Raw genomic sequence first — 14,746 nt, 5'->3', positions numbered from 1 at the left:
GCGGCGGCGCGCTCAGCCGCTCGCGCCCGGCCGCCATGCTGCTGCTGCTGCTGCTGCTACTGCCTCTTCCCTCCTCCTCCTCCTGCCGCCACCGCTCCCCCTCCCGCCCGCCCCCGGGCTCCGCTCCAGCGGCGGCACCGCCCCCGTCCCAACCGCCCCGCCCTCAACGGCCGCCGCGCGCGGGGGCGGTGCCGCCAACGGCCCGAGGGGCGGGGCCTGGCGCGCGGCGGGCGGGTGGAGGGTGGCGGCCGCGCTCCCGCCGCCGTGAGGAGCCAACGGGCACGCGCTCTCTCTCTCCCTCCCTTTCTCCTCACGGGCCGTCCCCAAGGCCGCGCCCGGGAAGCGCCGTTAGCTCCCCGAATTCGTTATCTAACTCCTCGCCACCCCAGTTAGAGCTTCTTCAACAGGCCCTTTTCCTGCCACAGGTTCGCGGCGATCGAGGTCCAGCTTCTCCGGTCAGGGCTCAGGCCTGAAGCGCCTCATGCCTCAGCCACCACAGCGCCTTCAGCACACTCCCTGCCATGTCGCGGCCATTAACACTTCCAAGGACATTTTTCTCGTTGCCCTCCTCTCGCCCTGCCATTGCTTGTGGTCTCTTTGGCCTTGCATGCAGATCAAAATGCTTCCATTTTGGCAAGCTGGCACTCACTTTATCCATCGTCAGAAAGATGATGCCTGCCTCAAATTTTAGCCACAAACGAGGTCATTTTCAACGAGGTCCTCTTTGTGCATGGGAGATGCCCTCTGACAACACCAGTCTTGGGGCAGACAACTATTTTTCCGCTTTTTGAGGTTCTCTGGTTCCATGCTCTGCTGGACTCTTAAGGCATCACCCCAAATTATTTAAACATCTTGCTTGTTTCTCCCTTGAGAAACCTTTGATAATCACATTTCAGCAACCGTTTCTTCAGCACCGCAATATCCTGTCAGTGAAAGATGTAAAGTGAAACAGCAAAGAAGAAAGCAACAGTAAAAACCGCAGCTCCCGCCTCCAGCTGGCATCGAGAACAGGAACAGGGATGGGTGGCAGTAGCCTTTGCTTACAGCCCGAACTTCAAAAATGACCTATAACCACTGCCAGGGCTTCAGGAAACAGTTTGCCATCTTTTACCGTCCTCCAAGGTAATGCTAGCAGTTCAGCTCGCTGTTTATGTCACCATAGTGCTCAGGAGCTTGACTTTTATTGAATTTTCCAGTTGTTCCAAGCACGCTGGCTGTAGCACCCAGACCGACCAGCTCTGTATGAGCTACACTCAAAAGGGTCTTATGGTGAACTAAAACTGAGATTTGCATCTTTACACTGCTGACACAATCACGATAGGAAGTTTGCATACTAAGCAGAAAAAAAGTCCGTAACAACCATTAGACATATAAATGTGAAAATATTGTAGCCTGTCCTGTTGTAACCGTTTTACACCTTTGCCATTTTGTCTTCTAGGGACAGGGAAAAAAAATAAATACAACCATGGATATTAAAACTGCCAGGAAGATGCTGTTAAGCAGTGTGTTTCTAGAGTTAATCTAATGTACTTGTCTGTCAGCTGAGCATGCCCAGAGTAATCCAATTAGGATAATTAGAAGTAGCCAGTACAGTCTAGCACACTGCTGTTCCAGTCCAACATTTAGGTAAGTCACACAGTGTAGCGATTCGATCTGCACGCACACCCCTCGAGGTGGAACTGATTAGAAAACAAAAGCAACAGATGTCCTTGAGAACGCTGACACCTTAGCCTCTACTTTTTTATTTCTGTGTCAGTGACTACTCAAGCAGCTGCAGCAGTCAGCCCTCGGGGAGCACAACAGCAACTTGCATATGGTCAAATTCCGATCTCATAAAGTGCATGGCAAAGCATTCTTCAGAGCTCCAGAAATGTTAGGTACACCACTTCATGTGTCTCAAGCGGCACAGCTTCCCATTCCATTGGACAGTTCCTGTCTGTATAGAGCAGCTGAAAGGGGAACTTGGAAAGGAAATACATCTCCCCTATCTTCCCCACCACCCCAAAAAGCTGTAATCAAAACTTTTATCTATTAAACCATCAGTTTCTCCACTTCCACTTACATGCTTTTGTCTATATACTGGCTTATAGGAGTTATCCCAGCATAAGGGGAGACAGCAAACTTTAAAAGCCTTGTTTACTTCTTGCATTCCAAGCAATTAAATGCTAACTCAGCTCAATCCTCTTCCCGGACTTCAGCAGCTAAGGAGTAAATACCACTTGTCCCTCCTCTGTCTGAGGGAAAGGTTGCCTCCGTTTGGTACGTAAGGCGTAGGACTCCGATACAATCCCCACATCAGAGAAAAGTTGCTCTTCAAATATGGAAGACACATAATTAAATTCTCTTCCAGAGTTACAGAGAAGGTACACCAGGATAAGCAGATTAAAACAAGTTTTATTCATAAACTGTTTGGGGGGAGGAAATGTACTGATATAAAAAAAGTCAAGAAACAAACTGACTTTCTTAAAGTCTGCTAACCCAGTCAGGCACGTTTATAAATTCACACCATAATTGCTAAGAGAACCCATCTCCACACATTTTACTTAACCTGGGCTGTAATGAATACTGTATTTCAGAATTGTACAGAAAACACACTTCTGTAGCCAACTTGCAACTAGTGTTATCAAATTACTAGCTACACGTAACACAAACACCTCACATTAATAATCAAGTAGTACATTATTTCTCTCTTTTTGTACATTAACCCAATATGATGTGTGCAGTCAATCACAAATTATACATTTAATTTAAACAGGTTTGTAGTCAAGCTTGGACTCCAGCTTCTTAGAATCAGCCACTTTTCTAACAGCTTTCATGAAGTCTTCCTGAACTACAAAGTCATGATCGGCACGGATCGCAAACATACCTGTGCAAGAATAATTTAACAGCAAGAATAAGTTGGTGCTCCTTGTAGCAACAGTACAGAGAAGACAGTATATGAAGATTCACTCAAATTACAGTGAAAACAGATCCAAGCTGCACTGTCTGCTTATAGACTTCTAGATGCAGGTCTTGGGTGTCAGGAAAAGGACTAAACTTCAGTGAGGTCACCCTTCTGAACTAGGTGACCACAAAGAAATGTGTAACTTGTTTTAAACTACAAGTGGGTATTTACTGTGTTACTCAGCTTTCCCACACAGGCAAAACCCTAAGTGTACAATGAATTTATAATGTGGAAAAAAGCATAAAATAGTATTAACTCTCCAGTCACCCAGGTACTAAAAGACTTGGATTCTCCGCAAAAAGGAGAAAGATGCTTAACTGCCACTGTTTCTGGAATGTATCTAGTTCTTATGAGCCAGTATGACATGTGTTGAGATACTCAGCCAACAAGTGGTTAGAGGCCAGCTCCAGTTCAGAGATGGTATGGCTGGTTTTTTTCCTCCCATCATGGTGAACCTGAACTACAGAGATCTTTTATACCATGCATGCCACAGGATACTGCCCAAATCCACGTAACTCTGTGTGGACCCAGCAGGGGATATTAGCAGGCGTCACGTCACATGAATGCAGTGCTACTGCTCCTAACTGGCAGATCTGCACGTATCAGCTGGATTGTTGGTATGCCTCGCTGGTTTATTCACAGACCTGATAAAAGACTCGTCCGTAACCTTAGAGGGAGGATGTAAAGAATCAAGTTCTGTGTGACTGCATAGGTCATAAAGAAACTCAGAAGAAAGAAAAGAGATTTTATTGTTGTTCCACCAAGCTCCAGGGCATATCACCATGATGCTGCTTATGCTTAACAGTCCAGACACGCGTGGCATGCTGTGAAGTATGCAACTGTTCTGGCATTTTGCTACTGTCCAGGTGCTAACATTTCCACTGAGTAAAAGCTACCTAGCCCTTAAGAAAGGGTTACAAAAAGTGAGCATCTGTGAACAAGCGCTGCGTTCCAGCAGAACATTTCTGACCTCCTGATTTAAATCCATTGACAGAAGTATCAGAGAGAAAAGCTCAAATGTTTAGCATTTACCAAGACTTAGCACATCAAAATTAAGAGTTAAGAAAATACCTGCTTCAGTACAGACATTTCTCAAGTCCGCTCCATTAAAGCCATCTGAAAGCTTCACAATTGCTTCATAATCTAGTCATAAAACATAAATGCCAGTTAGAAATAAATTTGTATTTCCCATTAAGGATGCCAATGAAATACAGATCCAGCTAACAAAGAAACACTTTACTTTGATTTCAGTTAGTTTAATTTATCAGTCTAATGGATAGGTATCTATTTGCACTGAAATCAGCTGTATTACCCCTTTCATGAAAACAGAAATGTACTGCAGCCAAAAGCTCGTATTATATAATTAAATCCCAAAGTTACTAACTTGTGGTTACAAGCATCAACATGAAATGCAAGAAAAGCTACATCAAGCAATGTTCTAATAATCATTTAAATGATGTAAAAAAGCCCAGGAAACTTATCTCCAAGGGATCATAATTCAGTCCCTTTCCGCTTATAATAAGTGCATCTACTAAAGACATTTAATGTCTTAAGCCTGATATTTTATGCACATATATTTACTAAAAAAAGTGGATATGGTTATAGATTCTAGAATTAATTTCTAAAACTGTTAATTTCTCTGTTGAGCCTCCAGCAAGTTGCGATCTTTGCAAGGCTGCTTATTATCAACTTCCTGCAAAACTTTTCAAAACCGTTTACGTTCTGTATGAAATTCAAAACATTTGAACTGAAATTTTTTATCTTAAGAATCCAAAAAACCCTAGAGATTAGAAATTTTTCCATTTTAATTCCATGTAGCACAATGTGCTATAAACAAGCCTCCCCATAATTAGAAAGTCAAAAAAAGTAAGTGAGGGGACTAGGCAATGTCAAACACTGCAAGGTTCAGTAAGTTTAGTCTTCAGTAGACTATTAGGACTTGAATGCAATTCACACCCCACCTCGCCGACAAGTTCTGGGCTTCCTTTCAGGATATCAAAGCTGAGCAGCTTTCCCACATCACATTCAGAAATTTAGCTAGTATCCATCCGACAGCTGACCTTGCTAAATGGTGTAAAGGAATGATCCTACCCTGCTTCCACCTCAGTGCCCAAAGATACAGACGTACTTTACCTCAGGTTCATCATTTGCTTTGGAGCTTCTTCTCTATCTTATAGTCACGCGCATGTTTAAGCCAACGCTGCTGCTAAGAAAGGCAATCCTCACCCCTCCTTCCCCCCCCAGCTCATTCCCACTCCTGAGCCATCCCCTCTATTGAGCTGCAGCTGTTTATGCAGCCAGATGGTAAGCGAGATCAGCTCCGCCATCCAGATCATGCTGCCTGGCTGCATGAATAGCTCCTGTCAGCAAAGAGGTGGGGGCGAGTCGCCCAGGGTTGGGAATAAGCAGGCAGGGTCTGTGGAGCCTTTCTGAAATAAAAGGCAGCCAACGTCATCTTAAAGGCAAAAATCACAATTACAGTTTTCTTGAGGAAAGCTCTGAAATGTCACTGTGAAACTGAGACACTGGTAAGCTTAGAGTAACACAGTCATTAAATGAGCCTTCCCTGTTTTATCTGACAGATACTTCCTCCCCCTTGTGCTCTGGAGAGAGCTCTCTACACCTCTAGCCAAAGACAAACTTCGTTTCAGGCAACAAGGTTTGCATTAAGCCACCCCTGTACTCCACAGAAAGTTTCTCCACAACTTTTAAAGATAATCTTTACTGTTCTCAGACTTCTGCAGTAACAATTTTTCTTTCTTTGGTGGGGCTAATGAAAATGTTGTTTATTCGCATTAAGCTATTCCTTTAGAAACAGGAAACTACCTGTCGATTTTCCGGTTTACAACTGTGCTCCAAGGGTTTATATTCAGTTTTCCTGTGCAAAGGAAGACTTGGCAACAATTCAGCCAGGATGCATTAAAAAAAAAAAAAAAAAAGAGAATTCCAAGACAGGGGAATTTGTGTGGCCAGTGTAAGGGAAGGAATTAGAAGAGCAGAGTCACTGTAACAACTCACTTTCTTCACGTTTTTACAAACAGAAGTAGCAAGGATATCCAGATAGCTTCCTACTTACCTATTTCACCATGTTTAGTGATAGGACCTGCATGAATCTTCAAAATGTCTAACCTGGCTTGCTCATTTGGTAGATCGATATCTAGAAAGGATTATAGTTTCTATTAAAACAGAAAATCACAATTCATATGGATAATATCCTCCTTCCACCCACTGTGAAGTAGTAACTCACGGATTTTTCTATCCAGTCTTCCAGGCCGCAAAAGCGCAGGATCCAGTGTGTCTGGTCTGTTAGTAGCCATGATCATTTTAACTCTGTGCAGAGTATCAAATCCATCCATCTGATTCAATAACTAATACAAAACAGAAGTTTGATTTTACACAACCCAAAACCTTCCTAGTGTGATCTGTTGTATTTATTTTCTGTGTATTTTGTTTGATTTTACACAACCCAAAACCTTCCTAGTGTGATCTGTTGTATTTATTTTCTGTGTATTTTCACCAAGATGTAAAAGCAGCAACGATAAACCAGAAAAAAAAAAAAAAATGCTACAAGCCTTCTAATGAAAGGACACAGATCCCTGTATAGTCTGTAAGCTGTCCTTTACTGCTTAAGAGAGACACTGAAAATGCTTTGCCCAGAGAAAAAGATATTGAGCAAAGTGGAGCTCAAACATGAAAGACTTGGCTAAAACAATAAGGCAATGAAAACAGTGCAAGTACTACAGGAGCCAATGGTTGGCTGACACATTTTGATTGTAGGTCCAGAACATTCAAATTAGACTTGGAGAACAGCCTCTAGAATACTAATACACCCATACGAAGACATTTCATTGTGAAGATTCAAAGTACTTGCTCTTTCATTACAGTGATTTAATTCTTTATGTAAGGCAGACATTCTTTTGAATAGGGAAAACTGTTTGCAAACATAGGCCAACAAAGCTTCCCATTAGCTTCAGAATTCTTAATTGTCACCAGTGGTTTTAAAATTCTCTTCACACAACCCAGTTTACCACAGTAATTAATATAGAAACAAAGAAATACAACTACTACTCCTAGTTTTGAAAAATCGAACTGTAACAGTTCTAAAATTTTACAGAGTAAGTGTTTTTGGGACTAAAAGAGAGAAGCTCTGCTTTGCCACCTTTAAGATAGAAGGGGTCCTCCAAACCTTCAAAGAAGATGCAGTAAGCAGCAGCAAAGTCACGTCACAGTAAGAGAAGAAAATACCCCAAATAATTTTAGCAATTTTAAAGATTCTTTCAATTAGTCTCCAAGTTGAATTCATCACTGAGTTATCAGGATGTGCAGCTGCCTTTTGTAAAAACAGCATCTAGTTCACTTTTAGCTTATTAACTCAGAAAAAGTTCTACTAAGCCAGATCATAGAGTAACAATGGACCATACAGTACTTAGTCAGGGTTTAGACACTCACCTCCATCAGAGTCCTCTGAATTTCTCTATCAGCTGAGGTGCCTTCGGAAAAACGGCGACCACCTGCAGCATACCAAACTCTTAAGTTATAGTACTTTATTTTTGCCTCCAAATAATACTAAGTCTGAAGATGATTAGGTATCCCTTTTAAAATGGGGGAAAGATGGGGTGTTTAAAGTGTTAAACACAAGCATTTTTAAAATGCTTTTTCATACAGTCAAAAATATCCAAGCGAGATACAAACAAGTATGGTTCTAAGCTAGCTGTTAATAGCTCCAGGAAGAAACTGAACCACTCGTCCCATTAGTTTCTTACTAACAAATATGCACGCACACTCTCTTTTGAAAGGACAGACTGTAGCTTTATAGCTAATTTCAGAGTTAAGAGGAGACCCTGGCCATCCTCAGGCCATCTGCCTTACCAATAGCATCTATCTCATCCATGAAAATGATACACGGCTGGTGATCTCTGGCATAATTGAACATCTCTCTGATCAGTCGAGCACTTTCACCAATGTACTTGTCCACTATCGAACTCGACACCACCTTTTGAAAGACAGAAGACATGTGAATGAAGAGACTGGAGTGCAAACAGATTAAGGGGGTGCGTAAGTGCAAGAGTAAAATTACACTACCTTTAGGAAGTTGCAATCAAGCTGGCTAGCAACAGCTCTCGCCAAAAGTGTTTTCCCTGTACCTGGACAGGCAAGAGATTGAAGCTGTTTAACTAGTAACCCAACATGGCATGCTAGTGACTTTAAAAGAAAAAGAAACAAAAAAAAACCCCCCATCCAAACAAAGTTACTACCACAGTTTGAGAGTGACCCTCAAAGCTTTCATTACCCTTCCATGAGACTCACCGGGGGGGCCATAGAGCAAGCAGCCTTTTGGAGGTATAATTCCCACACGCTGAAATAATTCCGGGTTTGTAAGCGGCAATTCTATTACCTGTGAAGAGACAGATACACAAACTGAGACCTTGTTTGCATTTTAAAATAGATCAGCAATCCCAGGAAGCAAATGGTACACTTGCCAGTCTGTTTTCCAGATACCTGTATTCTTATCTATCTGTGCAGCATATTTTGTATGAGAAGCAGTTAAGTAAGAAAATATCAGATTAATCTAATGGATCAATCTGTAATCCTGCCCTTGCTGTTCAGACTTCAGCTCTGCAATGGCTTGTTTCTCTTGATGCTCTTTGCTCAAACTATGTTTTGCTACTGTTATAATACAACTACCCAGGCCACTTTAGTAGTTTTTGTGCAAAATTCAAGTTTGGTTTGTTGGTTTTCAATCCCAGCTATGCATTTCCATTTGACTTTATGGCAGTCCCTTAGCCTAAAGGGTCTTAGATCCTTCAAACCCTCTCATTTAGGGGATTTTATTCATTTTCAGCTCAATCCAAGCTTCTGTAACAATAGAGGTAAGTTATAACCAGTTTGAGAATCGAGCTTTGCTGTTTAGAATAATCCTTCTCTGCTCCTGCAAGTGATCTCCGTCATAGTCAGTCAGCTCAAAGCAGCACGAGCTCCTCTTCAAACACCCGCATTCCTGGGCAGGCCTGCACAGCCTGCAGTACTGGTGCCCAAACTAACAGGATTACTTCAGTTTAAGCACACCAGCAATCACACTGCTGTTTGCCACAAAGACAATTACAAAGCTGGAAAACATTTAAACAATGCTTCAGAAGTTATCTTCTAGTACAGGAAAATGTAGTCTGAGTTAATGAAACATGGAAAGCACTAATCTGATAGGAACCTTTAACAGCCTGTCCCATCAGAGTTGAGGACAAATATCGTTAAGATATTTTTGCACTGAAAAGCTCCACTCAGAACATATTCCACTATTTGGTAAGTGTTTTTGAGATACTGGATACCTCTCGCAGCTCTCTGATTTGTTCCGACAACCCCCCAATCTCAGAATATGAGACATCTCCTGGATCTTCATGGGACATATTATAAACCAGTGGATCCACTTCCCTTGGCAAGTATCTGGAATGAAGAGTCAGGCAGACATTTTTTGTTGTGCAGACACATTTCTAAAGTTATTGCAATCAATTTTACAGCAATTATGAAAATTATTTCTTCTCTTCCCACCTTGCTAACAAGTATGTTTTTTCAAAAAACAGAATAAACCCCAAACCTAGCAAACTTTTTCAAGTTTTAAACCAACCAAACAAAAGCTTAAAAAACTGCTGAAAATGCTGAGTTGTAACTCAATTATTTTTTAAGGAACAACCCACTTCTTTTAAAATCATATATAACAGACATAGAAGTTTTCCCTCAAAGTAATTGTCCTTACCTAAGCACTACTTTGCAGAAAACATTTACACAATATTACAAAACTGATTATTCAAACCTTTGTGTAATCTACTCAGATCACTATTTTTCCCCCTTTATGTGATAAGCAGAAGAGCAGCTGCAGACCAGAAACCTACCTCATAATAGTCAGAGTGGTCATATCCAGAGCAACTCTTGTCCCCGGCTTCAGCTTACTTTTGTCAAGCTAGTCACAAAGAAGGTATTTCTATTAGAACCATGCTCCAAAACAATGTTTGGTTTTAGTCAAGATGCTTACTGTAGCTTGCACTCTTTGCTCAATCACACACAAGAAGAAAACAAGGCTACTGAGCTACATGCCAAGTAGCTCATTTAGTAGACTCTGCGTCCCCTTCACCACCAGTTTTGGGAATGCTTAAACCAGGAAAAAGCTGGCCCACTGTTTCATGGGAACATCATCTTTGGGAGAAGCACTCCAGGAGCTGGCGTAGACCAATGAACCTGTTGCTTGTCACAACTGGACATCAGTGACAAAGTGATGTGACAAAGTGACAACTGTGACAAAGCTAAATCAGACCATAGGAAGAATTTTTTTAACCTTGAAAGAGATCTTGAACAGCAAGTCATTAACTTACCTCTGCCACTTTTGAAAAGAAATACTATTTTCTAGACCATAAGTAATTTTTTTTTTTTTACTGCTGTCAATCTGACTGAATTAGTGAGAGATCTAATCCTCCTCTCTGCTCAACACAGGACAGAACCAGCTGTTTCAGAACAAGTAAGCAATCCTCCTTTACGGGCACACAACTCAGCCTGCCCATTTGAGCCCGAACTTGCCACCTTTCTACTCAATGGCCTCCTCTTTTCAGGACTGCCAAGAAAGGCAATACATGTTCTTAACTTATTTTCTCCAAGCCTTCCATCATTTGCACATTTTCACATATCCAGTTATATCCCATCTTCAAAGTCATACAGTTCCAGTTGTTGTTTTTCTTTTGCTATCATTTACCTCAGATGTCCTACTCATCTGCATCAGCAGTTTTTGCCTGCTTCCTCTATTTTTATGAGATTTTAAAATACATTAGTAGTCCTATTCCGGTCCTCTGTAGTACCCTCTGCTAATTTCTGCTGGGATTAAAACAATTAACTTGTGTTTCTCCCCTTGTTTTTAAGAAACCTGGTCCAGGAGAGCAGTGTCACCTCTCTCACAACACAACCTTGAATGATCATAGAGATTACCTTGCCACTCTAATTTCTTCTCTTTTTACAAGGAGGGGGGGGGGGGGGCGGGGCACGGGGGGAAGGTAGTCAATCCACATTCGAAGAATACAAAACCTATTTACTCTGAGCTTTGCCAACATGGCATCTGAAAAGGGATTTCAACAACTGTTCGCAAGCACTGCCTGAAGCTTCCCAGCATCTCATCGCCCCTGCTGCAGGATTTATAAGGTCCCTTGCCCACGTGGTCTCGTCAGTCTCCAGTAGTGTTCAGGATCAAGCTGTCACTCCTCCCTTACTGGGGTCACTAATAAGACTTCTTTCCAGCTCCTTAATCTTAAGAAATCTGTAAAAGCTTGAAGTTCTATCAGATTTAAATTATTCTGCAGTGGGAAGAAAACAAAAGAGAAACCACTTGACCTTGAATTCCTTAGGAAACACACTTCAGATAGGGAAGCAATTTTGTTTCAATTTAAACAGCGTCGCTCCCCTTCCTCAGCAGCGCAGCACAGACAAAAGGACTTTGATCAAAAACTAGTTCTTCTAGTCTGTGAAACACTCCATGGGAAATGATTTGCCTTGATATTTTGACATTTTGAAAACAATCACGGATATGGTTTTTTAGTCTCCGGTATCAAATCAAGGACCTTTTAAGATCAAAGACTGTTTTTACTGAAGAATAAACTTGAAAGTACGTGCTGCAATGCCAGGCTCATCCAAGCACAGCCTATTCCTTAGCATTTATCTCTCTCTCAACAGAGAACCTCAACTACGTCACGTGCCCCTTAAGTGGAATTAAGTATACTTATGTTCCAGAAAAATATTTTGTTCATTCTGGTAAAAGAAAATGGTGAGTTTGCACAATAACATCTTGAAAGGGATGCAGCTTCAAATCATGTCTTTAAAGAGGTTTTTTAATATTAGCAATTCTTGCAGACATTTTATGCAAGCGAAAACATATCACATTGGTACACTCGAGGAAATTCACGGATATCTGTATACGTACTACATGAACTACCACACTTACTGGTACCCACATTTCTCAAATAGTTTGTCTCTAAAAGGAGGAGAAAAGGTCTATCCTTACTGAAAAATATACCACCCATTGACAGAGTCACGACCATAGGAAAATACTGCCTAAGTAAAATCTCTCACTTATTTGTGCATTAAAATAAACACTGCTGCCTTCCCAGGATACATGATCCTTCCCTGGGGTCACTATTCCCTGTTCAGAGATACTGTACAGTCTCACATTTCATACACATCCTTCTTTGCTTCCATTTCTGAAAGTCAGAGATGAGTGTAGTAAAATCTAACTAGACCTTCACTTTTGCTCCCCTGCAGTTGCAGAACACTTTCACCAAGTATTGTGGTTCTTACTTAATAGGCAGCTTTGGTAAGGAACAGCCGATCTAAGGGATTTAATTAGTGTCAGTGGGTCACATTCAGTACTCAATTAACCAACAAGCAGTTTTTAAGCCATGTCTGCACTACATCCCTTATACTTTTGTACCTCTAAGTGGTTCTTGCTGACTACAGCAGAAGACGGATTATGGTGTAAGCAAGGTTCTGTATTAAAATGTCTAACTTCTACAGAATTTGGTGTAGGTAATAAAGCTGCTGTCTCACAGACTAGAAATGACAAGGCTTTTTTTAAGATCATTAAGGACAAATAAAAATTCCTCAGAGCCTTTAGAACAGGGGCCTTGCCTACCAAAATTATTTATTGAAATGGAGTGTAAAGGCATTAGAAAAAATACATAAAGATATATAGCTATAAAACATTAAATCTAAAGTTCAGCACTATGACAGTAATGGTCATATGCCGTGTTCAAAACATAGCAAGGAAGACCTTACACAGTTGATTAATTTTCATAGTGATGATTAATTTTCAGAGATTTCAAAATTAGGGAGAAAGACAGAGCTTCCACTCAATGACAAGAATACAACACATGCAACATTCCAGGAATGTTTTGGACTGCTCTGTCTTTAATAGGAAGTTACACTACTACCAGCTGTGAAGGGAAAGGGCAAGCAGATACCAGTATAAAATAGCCATATACACCTTAAAGACGACAATATGCAATCCCACTAAGGATCCAGTTTATGAAAAGCAATGCTAAGATTCAAGACCAAAGCAAAATTTTAATGACTGTTTACGTAGATCAGCTACCTGACGACGACAGCCAACCACGTATCTTGGTCCATTTGTAGCCTTCACAATGACTGGAGGGAGATCAAAGAAAAAAAATCAAATTTACTTTTTTCACTGCTCTGAATTATGCTTCTGAACTATCCAGTATATCACATTTTTCCCAATACTCAGATCACCAATACTCTAATTCTCTACTCCCCCAAATCTTTAGCCAGATTTTAACTACAAAAGCTTATTTTCAAGATCTCAAATAATGCAACAGTCCAGCGCACTTACATTTCTCTTCTGTTAGCTGTTTAAGAACCTCGCCAACAATCTGCAAAAGAATAAATGCAGTATTGGCCTACTGATAAATTACTACTGCAAAACAACATCTAATGTGTTTCAGGACATGGAAGATGACTGTCAGCTTCAAAATTTTATCCTGCTTCAGCACTTTTATTTCTTTAACACACCTCTGTCAACTGGGACAAACACAGAAAACCTCTGTATCTGTCTCTTCCTGACGGTAAGGTCCCTGTTTCTGTTACCTGTACCGTTCCCGCTTATTCTTCTCGATACCAAAAATGGCCTTAAACGCCACTTCCAGGAAAGTTCACTGTCAACCACCACCACAGGTTGCCAAGACTTCATTTCTCTTACATACCTGCCCAACACTCTGCAAGGCCTTGAGATCATTTTCTGACTTTTCATATTGCTTGGTGAGCTCTTTCAGCTGTTCCCTTACTAAAAAAGGAAAGAAACACAGGATTTTGCTAACATTAAATCCAACAAGAACTCAGGACCAGGCCCTTTTACAGCAGAAAAGCAGCAGGTAGAACTAGACCTGGGGAGATCTGCACACCCAGTAAGTCACCTTCCTGCAAGCACAACAGAGCCCCTGCTCAGCAGCTATGGGGCCTGCACATCCTCATCACAGTGGCATCTCTTACCAGTGAAAACACTCTGCAGAAGGCGTCTAAAAACCCAATCCAGAATTGAAAAAGCTCAAAATTCAAAGCTATCAGTGCCCTTGTATAGCACTGTCATTCGCATGGGGGGACTTGCTACTGCTGGAGCGATATAACAGAGAACGTTTGCAACAGGAAAATAAAAGGCTGAGGAAAGAGAATCGCCCGGCTCGATTTGGAGGCGGCAAGCCCTGACCCTCCCGCCCACTCCCACGCAAGAGGGGGGCCCAGGGCCCGGGCTCCTCCGCCGGGCTCTCCCACGGGGAACGGGAAACCCACGGCGCTGGCAAGGGGAGCCACTAATAGGGCCCTGCCGCCACGACCGGCGGCGCTCAGGCCCGGCCCCCGCCCGCCCTCCTCCCCTCAGCCCGGCCGCCGGCGCTGCCCGACGGGGCCCGGCCAGGCCCATGACGAAGCGCGGGCAGCGGCGCGGCGGCCACCGGACTCCCTCAGGGATGCCCGAGCGCTCAGCGGCGGCCATCCCCACAGCGGCGGCCCCCGGGGCGGCGCTCACACTCCTTGAGGCGGCCGTCGATCTCCTTGTGCTCCAGCAGCTTCTTGCGATAGTCCTGCAGCGCCTTGTCTCTCGGGTCCGCCATGATGAGCAGCCGCCGCTCATAGGGAATGCCGGGAAGGGCCATGGCCGCCGGGGGCAGGGCCGCGCGCCCGCCCCGCCCCCCGGCGCGCGCCCGTGCCCGCCCCTGCCGCGCGCCGCGGCGCCCCCTGCCACCGCGAAAGGGGCGCATGCGTGAG

The 14,746-nt window shown here is 42.8% G+C and overlaps 1 protein-coding gene across 1 annotated transcript; it reads right to left on the bottom strand.

Moving 5' to 3' along the window:
- Positions 1-2,378: 2,378 nt before the first annotated feature.
- PSMC6 (proteasome 26S subunit, ATPase 6) lies at positions 2,379-14,607 on the bottom strand. Its single transcript, XM_082000519.1, has 14 exons — positions 14,508-14,607; positions 13,690-13,769; positions 13,320-13,359; positions 13,062-13,114; positions 9,829-9,896; positions 9,268-9,382; positions 8,252-8,339; positions 8,027-8,088; positions 7,814-7,937; positions 7,394-7,455; positions 6,192-6,312; positions 6,021-6,101; positions 4,016-4,087; positions 2,379-2,866 (listed from the first exon to the last, which is right to left on the bottom strand). Exons 1-14 carry the CDS (start codon positions 14,590-14,592, stop codon positions 2,748-2,750), a joined length of 1,170 nt encoding a protein of 389 aa, XP_081856645.1. The 5' UTR covers positions 14,593-14,607; the 3' UTR covers positions 2,379-2,747.
- Positions 14,608-14,746: the final 139 nt, after the last annotated feature.

Source organism: Phaethon aethereus, assembly GCF_964289735.1.
Source record: "Phaethon aethereus genome assembly, chromosome: 5".
NCBI classification, from domain to species: domain Eukaryota; kingdom Metazoa; phylum Chordata; class Aves; order Phaethontiformes; family Phaethontidae; genus Phaethon; species Phaethon aethereus.
The sequence above is the reverse complement of the archived record's forward strand: the minus strand, read 5'-3'. Positions and strand labels throughout refer to the sequence as shown.

Coding starts and splice junctions, on each gene's coding strand:
- PSMC6 (XM_082000519.1), bottom strand. CDS start 14,592: ATGGCGGACCCGAGAGACAAGGCGCTGCAGGACTATCGCAAGAAGCTG. Junction 9,897..13,061: donor TGGTTGGCTGTCGTCGTCAG/GTAGCTGATCTA, acceptor CTTTGTGACTAG/CTTGACAAAAGTAAGCTGAA. Junction 4,088..6,020: donor CACTAAACATGGTGAAATAG/GTAAGTAGGAAG, acceptor TTTTATGACTAG/ATTATGAAGCAATTGTGAAG.